The sequence below is a fragment of the Fundulus heteroclitus genome, chromosome 9 (genome assembly GCF_011125445.2).
Source record: "Fundulus heteroclitus isolate FHET01 chromosome 9, MU-UCD_Fhet_4.1, whole genome shotgun sequence".
NCBI classification, from domain to species: domain Eukaryota; kingdom Metazoa; phylum Chordata; class Actinopteri; order Cyprinodontiformes; family Fundulidae; genus Fundulus; species Fundulus heteroclitus.
In genome coordinates this window covers 23,671,874-23,693,012 of record NC_046369.1, presented here as the reverse complement: position 1 = coordinate 23,693,012, position 21,139 = coordinate 23,671,874, and the positions used below count along the sequence as shown (strand labels likewise).

General features: G+C 39.0%; 1 protein-coding gene across 9 annotated transcripts in view; it reads left to right on the top strand.

The window, feature by feature from the left end:
• c9h1orf112 (chromosome 9 C1orf112 homolog) overlaps positions 1-21,137 on the top strand; it is a 21,835-nt gene extending 698 nt beyond the window's left edge. For 4 of the 9 annotated variants that reach the window (XM_021317615.2, XM_021317619.2, XM_036141273.1 and 1 more), the window contains 23 exons: positions 932-971; positions 1,085-1,173; positions 4,724-4,828; positions 5,350-5,490; positions 6,150-6,312; positions 6,448-6,532; positions 7,402-7,540; positions 7,856-7,945; positions 8,057-8,121; positions 8,235-8,383; positions 9,713-9,845; positions 10,110-10,296; positions 11,000-11,082; positions 11,506-11,557; positions 12,925-13,014; positions 14,781-14,966; positions 16,662-16,781; positions 16,854-16,952; positions 17,036-17,149; positions 17,530-17,634; positions 19,158-19,238; positions 19,322-19,474; positions 20,805-21,137. In XM_021317615.2, the coding sequence (XP_021173290.2) occupies positions 932-971; positions 1,085-1,173; positions 4,724-4,828; positions 5,350-5,490; positions 6,150-6,312; positions 6,448-6,532; positions 7,402-7,540; positions 7,856-7,945; positions 8,057-8,121; positions 8,235-8,383; positions 9,713-9,845; positions 10,110-10,296; positions 11,000-11,082; positions 11,506-11,557; positions 12,925-13,014; positions 14,781-14,966; positions 16,662-16,781; positions 16,854-16,952; positions 17,036-17,149; positions 17,530-17,634; positions 19,158-19,238; positions 19,322-19,474; positions 20,805-21,014 (2,679 nt within the window). In that variant the 3' untranslated portion in view covers positions 21,015-21,137. The remainder of the gene's footprint in view (positions 1-931; positions 972-1,084; positions 1,174-4,723; positions 4,829-5,349; positions 5,491-6,149; positions 6,313-6,447; positions 6,533-7,401; positions 7,541-7,855; positions 7,946-8,056; positions 8,122-8,234; positions 8,384-9,712; positions 9,846-10,109; positions 10,297-10,999; positions 11,083-11,505; positions 11,558-12,924; positions 13,015-14,780; positions 14,967-16,661; positions 16,782-16,853; positions 16,953-17,035; positions 17,150-17,529; positions 17,635-19,157; positions 19,239-19,321; positions 19,475-20,804) is intronic. The other 5 variants (XM_021317618.2, XM_021317622.2, XM_021317616.2 and 2 more) reach the window with 4 other exon arrangements.
• The last annotated feature ends 2 nt before the right edge of the window (positions 21,138-21,139 follow it).

Genomic DNA, 21,139 nt, shown 5'->3' with positions numbered 1-21,139 from the left:
AAGGAAAGGCTTACTTTGTGAGAATACCTTGAGGTTATTGTGTGGCTGCTGTTTTTATCTTATTTACCTGCAGCCCTGCCCTATCTGGGGAGAATTACCCCGATGAGTCAAAATGGGCCAGGACCTAGAAGATCAGTCTGTTGCCAAATAAATGTTTAGATATGTGATGAGGTGAATAAAAACCATCAAGTAAATTGGTAATCAAATAAAAAGCTAAATTAAGTTAGTATTACTCCTTTTAGCAGTTATTTATTTCAAAGCCCCTTTGCCCCACTTCGTTATGAAATAATTGTATATAATAATAATAATAACTGCCATTATGCTTGAATTGATTGGTTAACTACTGACCGCTTACCCTTTCTATAGTGTTAGCCCAACCAACCCGATTTAAATAAGTAATGTTGACCAATAAGATAAACAATATGCTGCAACACAGTCATCATATAAGCTTTTAACTTGTAATTCAGATTTTAAACGATGATTTCTATTTTGATTATGTATTTTTAAAATATTTTAAATAGTTAAGTGACCATAGATTTTTATGTCAGTGGATGTATTCAGGGCTGGGTATGGATTCAAATTTCAAGAATCAATTCGATTTGGATTCTCAAGATTTTAGAATTCATTCTTTTCGATTCGATCTCAAATTGGATTGTTGGTAATAAAAAATTTTTTAGCTGTTACCTGCATTACATGACTGTGTAGTTATGCAACATATTGATTCTACTATTATATTAACGTTCAACAGCAAATTAATAAAGCAATGGTAGATGATGGCGGCTTTTAGGGACTAATTGTATTTACATTCACATATATATTTATATATGTACTTAATTAAAAACTTTCATTTAGATAATTGCGGCACTTTTGACAGTTGAATTGTACAGTGAAAACAAAATGTAATGATGAGCTTTTCCTTGACTGTTTCTACTCTCTGCATTTTGAGGCCGATAGATGGGATGATCATCTACGTAAGTAGTTATTCCTTTTCTAAATTATCCGGTTATTAGGCTACTTTGTGTATTTCTATTTTAATTCAGAGATCATTCTATGAACAATCTGTAATATGTAAACATTCGCACAGGTATACTGAAGATAATCACAGAGATGTTCTTGCCACACATTGGTTTGTCAGAGCTGGAGGAGGAGTGTTTCTCCAAGATCCTACCAAAGGTAAATTAAAAACGTATACATGTTGTAGATGTAGTTTCTATTGTCTGCTATAAATGGGAGCAGAAAGTTACACTGTTTAAAATGAATGCTGATGAAAAGTTTAAATTAGCCATGCTACGTTAAACAGCTAAGTTAACATTTTAGGTCTTAAATTTAGTTTTTGACAAAAGTGACCAATAAGTCATATATAAATATTGGCATTACATCCATTTTAGATATGTTTCTATGCACAGTAAGTAGTTAGTTTTATTATGACGCTCAAGGGCACGCTGAGATGTAAGCATGGGCGGTTAGGGCAATCACACACAACGTATAGCTCATGAATGAAAGATGTTTACTTAATGAGGTTTTGCTGCCCCGTCTAAATGATCTGACAGTAAAGGTGCACTTCCACGGACTCTTCTCATTTTCGCCCCACATGAGTTGGTTCCTTCCTACTTGGTTTATCTTCTCCCATTTTGTGATTCGACCGGTCTAGAAAGGCCTAGAAGAGAGAAATGCCTCCTGGGCGTTGCTTCCCCTCCCACGCCCTGTTTGGGACATTGACTCTTTAAAGAAATCTGCGAGAAATGATAAACGATAAAATAATTCATCATTATATATAAAACAAATAAAAGGAAAATATAAATAATGTTTCTGTAACTGTATATGCAAGAATGGGTTGGATATATTTAAGGGGTAATCCACAGGGATATATGGATCATACATTTATTAATAAAATAAGGTACAGCCCCTCTGCTGTCTGCTTTGAAGCTGTGTGTTAGAGAGAGAGAGAGAGAGAGAAGCGGAGAGGGGGAGACGAGCCAATAAGCTTGCAAACTTCGGCCCTCTGACCTGAGCGAGCTTCCAGGGGTTTCCCAGGGGGCCGAGCGCCGTGTAGTGGCCACCGATGCCAAACCACACAGAGTCACAGAGTTATAATTTACATCTGTATTTGAAATCTTTTGCCTCAGCCACGGCGGGAACAAAGAGAACACGTTAATCACTTAAACGGTTTTAACCACAGTGAAATTATTTTTATAGGTTTGACTTTGCGCTGACTCTCAGGCAGCAGGCAGAGGAGAGAGCGTCATGCGTTATCCGAGCTCCCCTAGAGCGCCACTGGTGCCAAAGGCAGACCGCCCCTTTTTCTGGCTGTCTACAGTCATGGAGTTTGAATTTACACCTTTATATGAGATCCATTGCCTCAGCAGTGGTGGGAGCGAGGAGAACACGTTAATAAAAGATTTTTAACTGTAGTGTAATTGACGGATGGACACTTCAGAGACAAAACTTAATACAGGGTTCCTATGGGGTCTTAAAAACTCTAAAAATGTCTAAAATACAAAACTTTAAATTTAAGGCCTAATTTTAGAGTAAAAAAAAATACTTTTTTGTTTAACTTTTGTTTATTTCCGACAAACATTGGCTGCATTAAAACACAGAGTAAAGCGTTGTATTAAAAGTTGATTCTGTTTGTCTTTCTGAGGGTCTCTCTTTGCTACCAGTTTTGGTACATGGTGTTAAATTAAATCCCCTGATAACCGCAGCAAGGAAATGGCCCAGATTGCGACCTGCTCCTGTTTGAGCTCTTTGGCAACAGCCTTTCAAATATGCCAATTCATAACTTTAAATTTTATTGTTTTTATTGCTGCTGTTTAGTCAAAAATCTGAGACTGCAAAATAATCTGTGCCAAGTAAGGTGCATTAAGTAAGCAGGCAATTTACTATGCAAAAACCGTATGAAAAGAAATTTGATCAAAATGATTTTCCTGGTTCAGGTGCAGTGTGATTTACGTTGTAAAAGAATCAGTAAAAAGCCATCTTGGTGATGAATTAATTGGACAGTATTGCAGGTTTTGATAAATGTACTCTTTCCCCGTCTGGGTCTCTTAAGAAAAAAGTAATAAATTATTGTGGAAATCATTGTCATTTATTTAACTGTTGACATACTTACAGTTACATACTTATATAATTAATAAAATAGGTAGGGCTGGACAATAATTCAATAATATATATCGATCAATTGACGTGTGATTGAATAGAAAACAGGGTCAATAAAAAGTTCAATAGAAGAACAGTTTTTCTTTCTTTTCCACTCTAGCCTATCGTGTGTGTTGACACTACAGTGATTACATCCTCCCAACCAATCACAAACGCAGACCCAAGAACGCGCTCCGTCACTAAGCTCCGCCCCCTTCAAAGAGTTCAGAGAGCACCTGTTCTTTTTTTTGGTAAAAGGTTGGTTGAATAAAGGGTTGTGTTTGAATTCAGGTATCTTTATTTAGAAATAGGTCATTAAGCAACAGCATAAAATGCCCAGGGCTGCACTTAAAATATATGTTTTAACAATCTGTAATGATGTAAAGTATATGATAATTATCGCTATCCATCAATATGATTTCTATTTTATCCATATGCTGTTTTACTATATCGTCCAGCCCTAAAAATAGGTACTTTTAGAAACAGGGGCCATTAAATTTCTACAAATTCAGTGGGTTTCAACAGATTTTCAGAATCAGCCATAATCTTTCATCCTAATGGGGACAAACGCCATATCATCTGTAGTTCAGGAGAAAACTGAACCACGGAAGAATTCATAACCTTAGGATGAGGGATATTTTGGACATAGCTAGAGTCTTATGAAAGGAGATCTTTAACAATAAAATAGATATATTACAATTTTGTTCAATCAAGTGATATAATAATCAATTATACATAACAGGTATAAAATCCATTGAAACTAAGACTGGTGCTAAAGGGGGCGAGCTCAGACAAAGGGTGAGGTTTTATGTAGATTAGTGTCGGGTTGGAAGATTCTTGGGTTAAGAATATAACTTTTATCAGTTTTAATGCTGAAATACTCTCTTTTTTTATTATTAAATGAAGTTGAATCTTTGATAAATAAATGGATAACAATAAATGGTTTCCTTGTTAAAATTTGTAGGATTTTATGGTATTACCATTTTTCTGGTAATGTTTTGTCGTGTTGGTCTTAAATTTTATTCATAATGGTCTTTAAAGGTCTCAAAAAGGTCTTAAATTTAACTTAATGAAAGTGGAAAGAACCCTTTTAACAGCTTTCAGTATAAAATGAGAGAAAGCCTCAATAAATAACCAGATCTGATACATCACGTCAGGGTATAGAAAGCCTTCAGGCTTTTGTAAATAATAAAATTATATTTTGGTTTGACCCTCTCCGTTCACAGTGGTCTCTAATATTAATGTCGTCGCTCTTCAGTTTTTCTGGACTTCCTCAGAGAAAACTCTGTCATTTCTCCCCGCCTCTCGACCAATCACTGAAAAGCAGTGAATTCAATCAAACCTCCTCTTGAGTCGGCCCTGAAAAAAACCTGTTCCTGAAACACTGGAAAGAAAGCGAGCGGTGCCGTGCGTGGAACTGGGCCGTACGTCCTCTCTGAAGGATAACAAAGTTTACCGTATCTCCTTGCAGTATCAGGCTGTTTTGGAGTTGCTTGTTTATGTCGTATGTACTGACTCATTAACAACGCTCTCCCAAAAAGTGTAACGATCTGTCTTTGTAAGTCGTGTTCTCTTTTCGTGTCTGCAGGCAGTAACAGTGTTCGACAGCATGATGAAAGAAATCGGTAATCACGTTGGCGAGCTTTCAAGTCAAAACACTGAACTGTGTGCTTTTCTCAGAAACACTCTACAGGTAAAGATACAGTGATTTAAAAATGGTATTATATCCTTATTATATCCTTTTTTTATTTTCTACTTTTTAAAAAACTTTTTTTTTTTTTTTACATTAGTACTAGACAAGTATCGATCAGGCTTTTTCTGGCCGAGGCTGTTTTCTTCTAAATCTGACTGGCCAGTTCAGTCCGATTTAAAATGATTTTATACGTTTACAAGAGAAGAAATGAGCCACATATTTATTTATTTATTTATTTTTTTGTAATTTTGAATTCAAGAAGTTAGGAGATTCTAAGATTATCCCAATTTATGTGTCAAAGAATGTATTCCTAACCTGTACGTGATTGTTTATCAAACTCAAAAAATGCATCGTAGTGCATGATGCATTTGTGGTTCCAAAAGCGTAGGAGTTCTGAGTTTTGAAACAGAATCATCATCAGCATTTCACTGACTGATTGAGGCAAAACTCTGATCTAATTTCAATCTCTGGCTTTTATTTATAACCTTTCCTCTTGCTGATACTTTACATGTCTATTTCAGGCAATGATGCAGGTAATCGATGTGCTTTCCATTTGCGTGCGCCACGTTGGCTCATTTGAAGAAGGTCCTTGTTTGGATGCGATCCGTTCGCTGCCGATTTGCATCCTAAAAATCCTTAGAGAAACGTTTCAGCACTGCAAGGTTTGTTTATTCAGTTCACTGTTTTCTTCTACTTTAGTTTAAATGACCTTGTGTGTAGAGCTTTCGCTTTCATGGATCAATTTTAAACTATAGTAGTTTGTTTTTCTTGCTTTGGGTTCTGTGAAAATTAATCAGTGGCTAACAGAACGTGCGGTTTCCGGCCCTCTGGGCCGGAAAGTAATGAGGGATGCCCTCTTAAGGTAATTTGCTATTAATGGCAAGGCGAAAAGTTACAACAGGAGAGATTGGACTTCCCTCTTCCTGCAGTTCATGTCGGAAGGGAGATAAAACTACAGAGGCTTGAATTCTTACCCTCAGGGTGGGATGATTTAATTCAAATTTCAATCTGGATTATTCCCGTAAAAACAGTTGTTTTTGATTTATTCAAAAGTATTTGTTATATTCAATCGAAACATGTGCTATTAAGCACAGCCCAAATACAATTTTAATACGTTTTACCTGTCAGTCTCTAAAGATAGTCCTTATTGTAAATCTAATCTTATGAATTAGAAGGTATTAAAATGTGTAGTTTTATCTAAGGCCTCTTGTGCTGTTCAAACAAAATCCAGTTTTGTTTTAAGACAAAGCTTTTCTCAAATAACTAGTGTAAATATAAAGAATAAAATGAGCTGAACTTGCTGACTGTCTGCTGTCCACAGGACAGTGAGACGGTTTACTGCGGCCGTCTGTCTCTGGTGGCTGATCTGCTGCAGGGACTCTTCAAGGAGGCCTACCTGCTGCAAAAGGGACTGCTGGAGGTCCTGGATAAGATCTCTCTGGACAGCAGCGCCTCAGATGAGGAGGTTTCTGACATTGTTACAGGTGTGTTTAAAGGTTTAAAGTGTGCATCCCTTTGTCTTACATGGCAACATTGGTCACTGTCAAGTCTTTGACTTTTGTTAGCAGTTTCCATCTCATATAGCTTGATAACTCACTCAGCATATCAATATTTTCTAGTGATTCACAGCCTTCTGGATATCTGCTCCATTATCTCCAACTTGGACATTGCACTGCACGCAAACACATGGAAGTTCCTCATCAAGTAAGGCCTTTATTGTTGTGTTATACTGTAAAACATTTTATGGATCATCCTTAAGCTTTTTTTGTATTGTGTCCTGTTATGCTTATTTGCAAAGCAGCTCAAGCTTATTCTGATTGAGTGGAGAGTGTCTGGGAACATGACATTTCTAGTCTGCCACAGAGTCAATAAGGTTAAGGTCTGATTTTTTATTTATTTTTTTGATCGGGGCATTTTAATAGATGAATATTCTTTGATCTAAACCACTGCCTTGGTTATGGTTGTTGTTCAGCTGGAAGTTTAGCCACTACCCCAGTTTCCACCCAGCAGCAATTAACAGGTTTTTGGTGTCCCTGTATTTAAGGTAACGAAAAGATCTTAACAACAGGACGTTGTCGCCACCATGAGTCACTGTGGGTAATTTGGAGTGATCATGATTCACTGCACCAGTCTGCCAGGAAGTAACGTTTTCTCCCATTGACCAGAGAGATTTCTTCCACACCTTTGCCATATCCCACTTCATTCTTGCTAACAACTCTTAATGGGGCTTTGAGTCACTTCCTGTTACCATTAGCGTTCCCGGTTTTACTCAGATAAAGACCAGCTTTGGATAGAGCACCACCGATAGTTGTCCTGTCGACAGACATATTCCCACCACTCTAGATTTTTTTTTGTAAACTAATTAAAAAAAATATTTATTATTTTTTCCTCAACCCCCGGTTTATATCGTGTTGGTTTTTCACTTAAAATCTAAACCAAATACATTGATGTTTGTGCCATAACCTAACAAAATGTTAAAACATTACAGGTTACGTATATTTTTTTAAACTAACACAATCCAGATTTAGAACAATGCTGTAACTTTGTATTAAAGTGTAAATGGATGTGTTTAGACAGAGCCTGAAGTACCAGTCGTTGGTGGAGGAGCATCTGCACCATGTCGAAATCTTCAACAGCCTGTCTGACAACTTGCTGGCTTCCCTCCACAGCTCTGTGGAGATGGCCGAACAGATGAAGCTGGCCGGTTTACAGGTTGGAAAGATCTGACGATGCATCTCAGCCAATGAGATATTGTTGTTTTCACTTATGTTTGAACATTTCTAGTGATGCGCTGTGTAAAAAGTGGGAATGAATAAGTATTTTTTCCGTGACTTGACACCATCAATGGTCAGATCAGAAGCACCTTGCATTATATAAGCTCTTAATTGTTGCTACAAACAAATCTTGCCAGTTTATGCATCACCAACCCTTGTCTGTGGAAAAGTGCCTTTGCATATAGTATAACCTTAAAGATATGCTATTCTTTTTGTCCACTTTTTACCTTAATGTGCTTTGGACGTATTGCAGGAGTCTCTGCAGAGTCCAGAGTACAAGCTTTTCCAGAAAACTGCAAAGATGTGCCGATTCTTTGCTAACACTTTGGTCCATTACGTAAAGGTATCGCAACTTTTTTATACCACTTTGTAACTCATGTCGCTTTCTACTTATAAAAGTCGTTTCCCACATTATTGACTTTTTTTTTTTTTTAAATCTTCATGCTCTTAACAGGAATTTAAGTATTTTCTGACAAAACAATCCAGCAGCTTTCATCAACTCTACCTCCAGATAATCAGGTACAAATGTTTTCCATCTCAGCTTAAAAGCGAGACGTACCGTTTAAACATTTTAAAACGGTTACTGTGATTCATGTTGTACTCCCGGTTGTGATGAGCTTTGTGTCTCCTAGTAAGTTCCCTCCCAGCTTGTGTGCTCCATCGTTGCTCACAGCCCTGGCTGGGGAGCTAAGTGCAGCAGCTCTGGTTCCTATGGACGCTTTCCTGCTCCAGCTGTTACCTCTGAGGCCCTTTGCTGAAGTCGTGCTGCAGCCGGACATGTGTGAGTTTGCTGTTTTTAAAATTGTCTGTTTTTGAAGTACATTGGGTACGATACCTTGATAGTAAAACATCCAAAAGTCCATTTTATGTGTAAAAAGATCAGAGTTTTGTACTAAAGATAAATCTGGACTGAGCCTTTTTTTGTCAGACGTCTGTGATTTCTTTGCAGTTTAATCTGTTGACCAAAATGACATTTCAATATTTATGTGACTCAATGATTTAAACCTACTGAACGGTAATCATTACTGGAATGACTTTTTTTATTCTTTCCTTCTAAAATGAAAGCGTAATTAGGGTTGCAAAGGGTGGAAAATTTCATTAAATTATTTAGTAGAGCAGGTAAAATATTAACATAATTTATTTGGTTTAAAAAATGTTCCTTTTTTGGCCCTTGAGTTCCTTTGACTTGACAATTTTGCCCCATGTGCTGAAACATTTGGACACGCCTGTGCTAGAGGGATGCAGAGTGCATAGAAGTTTATGCAGGGCAGGTTATGACATGTACCACATGTACATGTGACGGAGGAATAACAGGTATTGATGTGGGTTTGTATCTTTTATACTATAGTATATTGCCCTGTCATGAGACAACTTTAAATTGTGTAAATTCTCAATTTATTCCCATAAATTCCCATTTATTTCTATGGAACATTTCCAACTTTGAAAATTCCCAGAATCCTGCTACCCTATGTGTAATTCCGTGTAATTCCTGAGTTTTCCCTATTTTCAGCTTTATTAAGTTGGATCACAGCAGCTGTCAAATGACTGAACTCGTGTTTGTAGGCCTGTTCATTGCCCTGATTTAGAAAATATTTTAGTGAATAAATACAGTGGTACGGTGTGCAAGTCATTAAGAAACTACAGTTGTTTCAATGCTGAAACAGCAGATGGTGGCCAGAAGCAACTTTTTCAATAAGATTTTGCTGCTGAGATGGAAGCTGCTCATTATCTACGGTGTGTTTGCTACGGATCCTGGAAGCACAAAAATATGAACTTTCTGGTTGTTTATTTTGCACAGGTTATATCAATATCATAACACTCACCAGTATTAATGCATCTGACACGTTTTCCTAACATCAGGCCACCATCACAATATCATACAGCCACACCCGGCAGTGTTCTTGTCTTGGTTAATAAGGGGATCGTCTGTTTTCAGGAGCAGTCCAAGGCAATAAAGCCTCTTTTTCAGCAAACTACAGAATAAGCACCCAATAAAGATATTTTTCTGTACTTAAAGAAAGTGTTACCCAAACCTTCTTCAGATATGTTGTACTGTATGGTTTTTAGCTGCTGATCCATACTTTATCAATAAGGTGCATTTTCCTGTTAGCAGGGTTGAGTCCTGAGCATGAACTTCCCCATCTTCTCCTGCTGGTGAACATTATGGGTCAGCTGCTGAGCCAACCAGAAGAAGTGATGCAGCTTTGGTACCCTGGAAGTCAGTTCCCAGAAGACACACCGAGGTGAACGGAGTTTCACAAGTTCAGTTTTAAACAATAGACTTTAATAATTGTATATTTAATACTAAATGTATTTCATATTAAATAAACAATTATTAAATGTGGATTTATTCAAACTGACTTGTTACATTCCGATTGAAAGAATGAGAAATGTGTCAGTACATTGCACTTGCCTCAGTATAAATATGTAAATAAGTAAAATGAGGTTTATTTTGGGTTGGTGTCAACACTCCCTCCCCCCCCCCCCCCCCCCCCCCCTTCCACTAGGCTTCCTCTCTACCAAGCTATCTTTATTAGCTTCCGACGATGCTATACTGAGCGTAAAGTGCCAGTACTTTTGCCAGGGGTGATGCTGAAGGGTCAGGCTCAGGTCGAGGTCACTCTGCACCGACACGTCTGCGTTCAGCTCTGTTCCAGTGTGGCTGTGCTCCCCCCACTCTACTTTCCTATTCTGGTAAGGCCTGTACGCCCAGTCACTTCCCCATGTCAAAGTTCACAACCATGGACTCCATTTATAAAGCAAATCGCTAAATCTGGAACTACTAAGACTCTGGAAAGGTAATAAAGCTTGCAAACAAAGCTTCACCCTTAAATTAGCCACCATTATGAATATCAGCCAATGATTCTGGGGCTCAGGACCTCCACATCAGACACATAAATTATTATTGACTTCATCAAAATGCTCATGTGCTGTGTATGATGATGGAGGGTCTAGTCCTGACTATTTGCATCGTGGGACTTTGCAATAAATTTGAATGTCCTGGTAGTTGCATGTCAAACAAAAAGCCCAACCCAATTATTTGTTTTATAAAAAGGAATGAGACATTTGAAAGGCGTAACAAGTTTAGGGAATGGTTTGGAATCACACAAGAGAACTCAAAGCAGCTATTAGCGCACGAGGAGAATGAATTTAAGATTAAATATTTACTTGTATGCAATCTGTCCAGCGTCTAAAAATTCTTGGGTTGAGGTTGGTTTCCAAACATATATTTACTTTGGCTGTCCCAAAAACTGACTGTTTGGATTATCTTCAGGCATGTTATTCTTTTACTTTCATTTTGTGTGCGTGCTTCTAAACCCCCCACCCCTTAATGAGTTTTGTGGTTTTTGGCTCTTGCCAATCTGACTTCCCTTGCTGTGTTATCTCCCTGCTTCAGGAGCGTTGTTTGGTCGATGCTGTGCTGCAGGCTGATACTCCAACAGCGTTATTGGCAACAGACGTGTGGTGCTTTACAGCACGGTTAGTAGCTCAGTAATAAATGTTCTTGTTATTTTAAATCATACTGAGAAAGAAACCGTTAAACGTTTAAATTGCGCTTAGTGTTTTCTGATAGAGCAAAGTACTGAGTTGGTAAAACTGACATAATTGTTTGCTTTTGTTTGGTCTTTGTTTTTTTCCATAAACAGTGCTTTGCATTTAACTAGGTATCATATTTAACCCCTTTACCAACAGAACATTTCTTTTAAAACTTGAATCATGATATGTGACGTTTTGCAAGATGCTCGGATTTCTTTGCAAAAGTTAGATTTTTCCTTCATTTGCTAAGAAGTAAATGCTTGCCCCTCGTCCCTTGTTTTTTTTTAAGTTGAAACTAAGAATTGGACCCTGTCTGCATGGCGCATTTTTAAACGTTTTTGATGCTGAATTTATTTCTGCTTACAGATACGGAACAGCAGAACTCTGCCTGCATCATGTCCTCCTTATTGCACAGATGGTTTGTAAAAAGTGAAGTCTTGCTCTGTATTGACACGAGTGTTAAAACACTTTCCTTTTACCCACATCCTCCTTATCTTACCACATGCGTTTTTAATATAAAGTTGGTCCACCGTTTGCAGCTTTAACAACTTCAGCTACTCTGGGAAGAGAAGGTTTATGAGTGTCTTAATGGGAGTAGGTGAGCAGCTTTCCAACGCTGTAAGGTCACATTTCTGTTGGCGGAGATGGCCTGGGTCACAATGTCCTCTCAAATGTATCTGTCCAGGCAAGACAAGCTGCACCAGACATATCTTGCTCATCCAATATGGACCCTGCTTTGAGCACTGGCTTTCTGTCACGTTTAATCAGGAAGGGACCATCCCCAAACTGTCCCCACATAACCTGGCAACTACCACAACCAGATTCACCCATCAGACTGCCTAGCAGAAAAACACGATTCAACACTCCAAGGAACAGCTCTCCGCTGCTCTAGAGGCCGGTGGCGGCTTGAATCAGCTGGTTTTTGTTGCGCTTATTTCTGTGAGGCTTGAATGCAGCTGCATCCATTCCATGAGCTGTTCTGCACACTGAACCCAAAGCCTCATGAAGTTTGGAGGTCTGTAGCTACTGAGCCGGTTGGTGACTTTTGCACTGCAAAAACATGACTAAAAATAAATCAAGTTTTCTTGAAATTAGTGTATTCATCCTTGATTTGAGCAGCAAATTTAAATAATCTGCCAATGGAATAAGATTTTTGCGCTTAAAATAGGAACAACTCATCTCCATCATCTTATTTCTAGTGCAGTTTATCTAATTATCTTATTTTAGGTGTAAAAATACTCGTTCCATTGGCATATCTTCTTATTTACCTGCTCAAATTAAGGACAAATACACTAATTTCAAGAAAATTTTACTTATTTTTAATTGAGTTTTTGCAGTGTGCAGAATGTGTCTCCTCAGCATCTGCTGTTTCTTCTTCTTCTCTCATTGCTGTTCTTACATAGCCCACCACTGTGGCTCAGCTGCTGCTGTTAAGTGCTTCAAAATTGTTATAATACCACCAACACCTGACTGGAATGTCTAATGGAGAGGATATTTATTTAATGAAAGGACCTGTTACACAGGTAGCATACCTATTGTAGATCCATGCTTAAATTCCCAAACTCCCAGGGGTGCTCCATCTTTTCACAGACGTTCTTAGAAGCAGAATGCATGCCAAGGTTTGGGATTTTCTACACCTGTTTCTATAAAAGGGATGAAAACAACTGAATTCAGTGATTTGGAGGTCTATTGTAATAGATTTGGTAGTACTGTCTATGTCAGATAGTGATTCTGCTGCCTTTGCCTTGTGCGAGCTTCATCTCGCTTCTGTTTCTTCTCCTCTAGGTGAAGGCGTGCAGCACCAAGTGTTACCAGCTGTTCCATCTGGGGTCACTACTGAAACGTATGGTTTTCCTCATGACCCCAAGCCACCAGGTTAGAGTTTAAGATTTAGCCTTTTTAGTTTAAGATCTGAAATGCTAAATGGGTAGATGCTCAGAAGGAGCCCTTAGGTGGAGCCGCTGAATGTTCAACTTGCCAGCTGAGTCCAACCCTTTGTCTGTTTAGAAAAAGGAAGATTAATTGTAAATAATTTGGATGAACAAGAAATTTGTTGTATAACCCAGTGTTTACAGCAAGAATATGTTTTGTTTTGATGCCCTGCTGTCTCCGTCTGCAGGGCGGCCAGTCTCATTCAGTTGGCTCCAGTTTCATAGCAACTTGGCGACATTTGTACCTCCAGCTTACTTGCAAATAATAAGCTTTGCATGAGAATAAACTTTTAACGTACTTTGGAAAACCTTTAACAACTAGGGTTTCTACAATGTTATAAAATATGGAACATTTTCAGCATTCAGTATCACTGTGACAACATCTGTGCTAAATTATAATTATAATAGATTGGTCTGTGACAGATGTTTTTAGCTTGAACCAGCTCCTGCTTTGCATTCAAGCTTCGATATCTTGAGGTAATAAAAATATTTAAACAGTTATCTGAACAAAATTATTTAAAGAAAATTAGATAATGGGAAACGTCATCAGAAGAACACAAGCTTGATACGTGTTTTAATTTAACCAGGAAAAAAACAGATTTACAATTTATTTTTGTATGAGCTCTTGGGAAAGAACTCCTGAAAAGACAGCTGTAGAAATGAAGACAGGCCACATATGCAATCTGTTTGTTCTTTATTTATCAGAATCAATTAGGCCAAACAGCTACAGCAATATGTCCTTCAAAAGATGTTCACATGTCTTACAGAGAAAAATTAACTTACTACAACTAATTGAGATACAAGTCTGCTTCTCTTGAGATAAACAACTATTTCATTGAGATCACATTATCTTAAAATAAGAAAGAAATGATGAATCTAATCACAACAAATAGCTCAAGATAATTCTTTCTCAATATATCCTTAGTCAAATTGTGACTAAAACAAATATGGGTCTGACAGCTTATAGTCTTGTTGTCTCATCATTGTATAAGAAAATCAACTTGTAAAGCGACAAAATACTCAGTTGAACTCGGTTATTGGCTCTATTTAATGAGATAATAAAACCAATATGAAACTCAATATCTCATTGCCTTAAAATAATGAAATGTATAACTCGTCCCTTGATGTCTGCATGAAGAAAACTCATTTGTGTTTATTTGGTAGCTGTCTGAAATCGCTCCAACATGGGCACGTTGTAATGATCAATGTTTGTGTCCTTAATCATTATGTTGTTTTTTTTGTAAAAATATTTGTGATTTATTGTGATTACTGAACCTGAGTTTCCCCCAAAAAAATAGGGTAATTTCCAGGCCCGGTTGTTGCTTTACTATTTGTTACAACATTATACATTACAACGTTATTTTGTACAACTGAACACAAAACAAAACAAAACAAACAAAAAAATAGAAGAGGAAATTCACTGCAATCATATATTCTAACTCAGTGGCTGCAAATATGGAATTATAACTTTCTAGGCAGGAAAGAAAAATTATCATCAGACTTATTGTTTTTTTGTTATTTTAAATGAGAAAAGCTTCATTAATGCGGGTGAATTAAAAGACAGCTTAATAAAGAAGGAAAGGATGGCACACAAGGACGGACCTTTTGTAATTTAAACAGAGGAAATTTGAAGATGTCCTTAACAGAGATGTTGACGATTTGTGTTTTTATTTTTATAGTTTAGAATTTTAAGCTTTGTTTTTTTTTCAGTTGCAGTTTGTGTCAGAGTTCCCACCATCAAAGGTGGAGAATCTTCCAGTGTGGCATCACGTCCTCCTCAGAGCTCTTTCTCAGGACGTCCGTCTCCGTGTGACGACAGAAATCATTGACCTGGTGCAAAAGGTTCTAATGGAGTGGCAGGACGGAGGACACAAACTGGGACAAGTGGACAAAGTGGTGAGGAAAGCTTTGGAGATGTGATGCTATCCTTATGGGGTGTACCAGTCTTTCATAGTCCTCGATGGTCAGCTGTATGAATTAAGACATAAATGCTACCCTTTGACGAAAAGATGCATCGACAAAAGTACGTAATTATATAAAAAAAATCTGACATTCAGTATATCTCCTTTCCATAAAAACACGTCACTTTGATAAAAAAAAAAACCTGCTGGCGGTGGTCAGAGGGCCCGGTGGCGCTGATGTATGGCAGCCTCGCCTCTATCAGTCTGCCCCAGAGCAGCTGTAGCTGCTAACATAGCTCACCACCGTCAGGGTGTGAATGTGTGAATGACTAAACTGTAGTACGAAGCGCTTTGGAGGTCAGGGTTATACAAGTACAAGCAATTTACCATTTTAGAGAAACTCCTGTTGGCCCACCTGAGTAAGCAGACAAGCTGCTATCAGGACCTCAAGTAGTTTGTCAGAAACTCCAGAACGCTCAGATGGAGGCCTCAACATTCGCCTGGATCAAAGACTACCTGACAAACAGACCACAGTTTGTGAGACTGAAGGGATGCATGTCTAACCAGGTAGTCAGCATCACAGGAGCACCACAGGGCACTGTACTCTCACCACTCCTTTTCACTCTTTACACCTCAGACTTCCAATACAAGACAGACTCCAGTCATCTGCAGAAACACTCCGATGTCTCTGCAGTCGATGGATGCATCAGAGATGGACAGGAAGCTGAGTACAGGGAGCTGGTGGACCGCTTTGTGTCATGGTGTGGAAACAATCATCTAATCCTGAATGTGAATAAAACAAGATGACCGTAGATTTCAGGAGAAACAGAAATAGGACCGACACGATTACCATCCTGGTGGTAGGAGGAGCATAAATACCTCGGTGCTCACCTGGACAACAAACTGGACTGCAGACGTAGCTGTGAAGCATCAGGGACGGAGCAGAGAGAAAAGAGGCGTTCGGATGCCGCACAAAGCCAATAGAGGAGCAGAATGTGTCAGAAACACAACCTCAACTCTATTATTATTGTTGTTTGTGTTAGCACACGCGTGTTTGGGGAGGGTCGAGGTCTACTTTGGCTCGCATGCGCAAACAAGCCAGTGTGTAGCTGGTTATGCGGATCGTGTTGTCCAGGCAGTGCCGCCGCGGGGATGGATTCAGACTTATCCACTCTGGTAGCCAGTTTGAAATGTAGTCCGTGTCGCGGCCGCTTGGTCTTGACGGGACCCCCATCTGACCAAGAAGTTAGTGGGATACAGCCAAACTGTGCTTCAGTATGTTACGATCTTGTTCCTGCTGGTTATACATCCGTGGTGCTGTAGACAAACGGACTTTAGCAGCTGGAGAGCTTAAGCCCCCCCCCCCCCCCCCCCCTCATGCTGGACCCAAAGTTACACCCTTGCGTTGACATCGTGTTTAATTGTGTTGCTAAGTCCTTATCCCTGTGTCCAAAAACAAATATGGGTGGAGAATAAGATAGGCCTGTTCCAAGGTTAAAGAAAGCTGGCTTGGTCAAACGTTCAGTGTCTTTAGGGATTGTTTAACTTGGTGCTCTGCATGGAAATTCTTTAAGAAGTCAGTCAGTTCCTCTCTTCCAGGTTGACGAAAACAATACAGGGAAATAGTGTGGAGAAGTTTTATGTTAAAGATTAATGATTGACCATGTCACAATGTCTGGACTGGTGTCAGAACGCAGCGCTGGAGTCTCTCCTCTCTGTGCTGCGGGGCCAGTCTTCTCCTGAGGAGCCGTGTCTGTTGCCTGCAGCCAGGATGACCACACAGCTGTGGTCACGGATGAGTCCCAGTCAGGTGACTAAAGCATGCGAACATTGACCGTAAATCAGGGCCAGGCGGTCAGACTAATACCTGTGTTACATAAAGCAGTTGCAGACCCAGCCAGTGCTCCTGGATACTTTGAAGCTGCTCCTGTCAGCAACAGCCGTTCTGGTAAAGAACATCAAGCCTGAAACCATTTCTCAGGTAAAGTTAGCTGTTCTTTTCTTTCTTCCACATTAAAGAGTAAAACGGTGGACAGTGTCATTGACAGCTGGGTGTTATCTTAGGCTCTGTTGTGCCTGGAAGCCGTGATTTCTCAGGAACGTCCGGATCATCTGCTGCTGGCTGCTCTGGAGTTTCTCTCTTCCCTGGGAAAGATCTTTTTCCCTCCTGACAGTCAGGTAATATAGTGGAAACAAAGCACAATAAATGACAATATCATGAAGAAGTTCACTTATTTCAGTAATTTCATTTTAAATATTAAACTCATATATTCATCAGACATAGTGGTATACTACATATAAAAGTATTAGTTTTATATTTTATGATTCTGATTTACAGTGAAAACGCATCATTTGTTGTTTCAGGAAATCAGAATATCACATAAGACCAATAAAATAAGTTTTTTCTAAACCGCCTTGTGTGCCTACTGAGAATTATGATTTACAGTGAATTAATGAGAGCTCTTAGTCCAGTTCTTATGTCATCTAACTATACAGCACAGTTTTGGGTACTTAAAAGTGAGACTTTTTGAACTGTTTTGCATGTTTTGCTCTCTCAGAGCCAGAATCTTCTTAGATTAAGCAACCTGTTTGGAGTCGTCCTGGCTGACAAGTCCTGGCTGACACACCAGCACGCCCTAGAGGCCTTTTCTTACTTCGCAGAGGTACCGCATGAACTTAACCGATGCACATTTTCTTCAAAAATTGTGTCCAAATGTTTTGAAACTGACAGAAATTTAGTTCCTTTATTTTACAAACTTTACCGCATCAGTTTTTACAGTGGCAACTTGCGATAATTGTATGTTGCTATGCTGCTTATCAAGACTCGATGCAATCTGCTGGGTTTCCTTAGATAGGAAACGTTTTGACCAATCTGTCTGTATAATCTGATTGAAATTGACTTTGTGAAGTGCCTTGCGATGACATGTGTTGTGAATTGGCGCTGTATGAATAAAATGGAATTGAAGAGTGATGAGAGGAAATGCAAATTGCAAAGTTCAGTTTTAAAAAGCAAAACACATTTTTAGTGTTTTAGTCCTGCCACAAAGTGACCTGCTAACATGCTTGCAATGAGCTCAGGGGGAAACGTTAACAAGGGCAGAGCGGCTGTCACCAAAGCTTTGCATCAGAAAGGCTTCACAGGCCGTGATGTTGCTCCTAAAAAGATTGCACCCAAATCATCACAGCTTCAAGTACACTCATAAAGGTGCAATAAAGCACCAGCACCGCCTCCCACAATTCAGTCAACTAAGAGACTGGGGTGCGGGGTGTCCAGTATTTCTGCACCCGGTGTGAAGTGGAGATGTTTGGACACTGGCCTTGAGTTGCTGGGGAAGATCAATGAAGCTATTTACCAATAAAATCAGTAAGGAGAGACTGAGATTTTGCATAAAGTAGCAAGGTTGGAGTTGTTCTATGTGATGATACCCCATTCAGACTGTTTGGGACGTCTAAAAAAAAGTACTCTTGGAAAGAAAAATGGAATTGCACCATTGGCCCTGCGTCACCCCGACACCTTGGGAGCATTCATATATGGGGTTTCCATTTCTTCTAAGGGAATAGGCTTGCTCAGTTTTGCCTAAAAACACTGCCATGAATAAGGGAAGGTGTGCAAAAAGAGAACTAAAAATGAGTAAAATTTTCTTGAAATTAATGTATTTGCCCTTGATTTGAGCAGGTAAATAGGATTATTTGCCAATGGACTGAGTATTTTTACCCCTAAAATAAGATAATTAGATATATTGCACTTGAAATAAGATGATGGAGATGAATTGTTCCTATTTTAAGTGCAAAAATATTATTCCATTGGCAAATAGTCCTATTTACCTGCTCAAATCAAGGAAAAATACATTCTTTTCAAGAAAGAAATTCTTATTTTTAGGTCAATTTTTGCAGTGCAAGCATCCTCCTGGAGCAATGGTTGATAAACAATAATGTTACAGAGCAAACGCAGGTATCAGAACATAAAAAGATCAATGTTTTCCTAAAACTAAAAGTCTTTGAAACGCCTGACTCGTTTAATATTCAGTCAACTATACCATTAAAGAAAATCTGGCAAAAAAAAAAAGATCCAACAAAGACACGGTTTGTGAAAAAACGAAATATCTGTCATTTGTTAAACGTTTGGCCACAACTGTATGCGCTGAAAGCTGACTTTAACCCTAATGTGTCCCTCTGGTTCCTGAAGAATACAAACCATGAAGAGGTAATTTCCCAGAGTCTGTGTGTGGAAGAAACGAAGACCAAAGTGGTCAATTACCTGAGCAAGGTAGGTGATATAAACATTTAATGCAGTGACGATATACTGAGATTAAAACACATTTTGATGCAGAAGTTGTTTTTTTTGTCCAGCAGACGCTGAATTCACAAGAAGCTGAAGAGTCTCGGCTACAAAGGCTGAAACAGGAGAAATTAGTGATTGAGCAACACAACGAGAAGCTGGAGAGCAAAGAAAGTGGCTCTGATAAAAAAGCTGCTGAGGCTGAGGCCATCACAGAGTCTGAGGTTAGCAGCAATATCAAGTTCCCATTTATGGCTTTTTTTTTTATGTGGCCAGCCTCGTAAGTGACAGCAGACACTTGTTAACTAAAAGGTTTTTATATATATTTCTGTAGATTTTAATGGGTCAAACCTAATACCTTTAAACACCATTAGACATTATGTTGAAGACCTGCATGAATTTAATTTAACTCAGTAATTTATAGTTAACTTGATTTGTAACTTAAGCAAGTTAAATTCAACAGGCAACTTAAGTTGGGACTTTTTGGCTCTGACATGTGAGTTGATTGTTTTTGCACTTAATTTACCAACGTTTATGCTTTTTACAAAGTAGCCTGTACAGCGAAGACAATAGTTGAGAATAAAAGTATTAGCAAATTAATAAAATCTGTTTTTCAAACCAGATTCCCCTGAAGGAGCTGGTAATGAATAGGGTAACTTTATCCACCACTCCTCTTGGTTTTTAGCTTTTAATACCAGCAGTGACTCCCTGACAAAGGAGAATGAATACCTTCCTGCTGGGTCCTGAATTTCTTGACAGACTGCATCCATGGAAATCAGTCTCCCGCTGTCACTTTGAACAATGCTTCACCTCGGGGCTGTGTCCTCGGCCCACTTACGTTCTCACCATGGACACATTAGAGCTCAGCTTAACATCCAGCCTGCCGTTTGGTGACATTTTCAAATGACACAACAGCAGCAGGTCTAACTCACAGCACAGTGTCTGCATGTCAGCAAAATGACTGGTGTGAGGGTATCAGTCTTTATTGAAGCAGGAAAAATTAAACAACCCATTTGTTTCAGGACAGAAATGTTCCTCCTTCCCTGTCAACTGCTTTGGCAGCCATCGAAGAGATTAGCATAGTCCTTATTTTGAAGGACAACATGAACTGTAAACGCCTCCTATGCGAGGAAGATTGGCCACCACTTTTCTGAGGTAGTTTAAAGAGCTGAGCACTGAAGCGTGACAGCCATCTTCTCCTGCACCACTGGGTTTGAGGACTATTAGCTGCTGACAACACGGCTCTGCAGAAAGTGGTCAAAACTGGTTCTAAAGGTACCTGTAGCAGCCTTGAAAGCAGATGTTTGTGTAGCATAAAAGCAGACTGTTTCCCATGCAGCAGCTGTGAGAAATCTAGCATTTAATATTTTCTTTTTTTCACTCTATTGTGCTATGCCTGATTTTATCAATTACCTTGGCTTTAACCCTAGTTTTAATCACAGTGCTGCACTAAACTTCTCCAATGCTGTTCATTTGGCTTCAGTATAATGTGTGTGGCATCATTCCTGAGAGAGCAATACAGCATTCAGTTAACTACATTTCCCTCCCTTTTAGCCAAGCCCAAAGAGAGCTCGACAGGAGACAAGTACAGAGGAGTACGACCGCTACATCCAGACGGCTCAGAGCTCTTTAAAGGCCCTTCAAGCTCTCGTAGAGGGAAAGGCCAACACAACAGCAACACCCCCGCCATCGTGGCTGGAAGCCAAACTTCAGGAACTGACGACCCTCATATCAGAAATCACCTCAGCTAGACACTCAACCTAGCACTTTTATTTTAAAATCCTGAATGCTCCCTCCCCCTCCTGTACAGTGAATTGTATCTGTGCCAAGTTTGAATTTATGTTGCTGTTAATGTGTTTGATACCATTAAATGTATTTAAATACTAAGC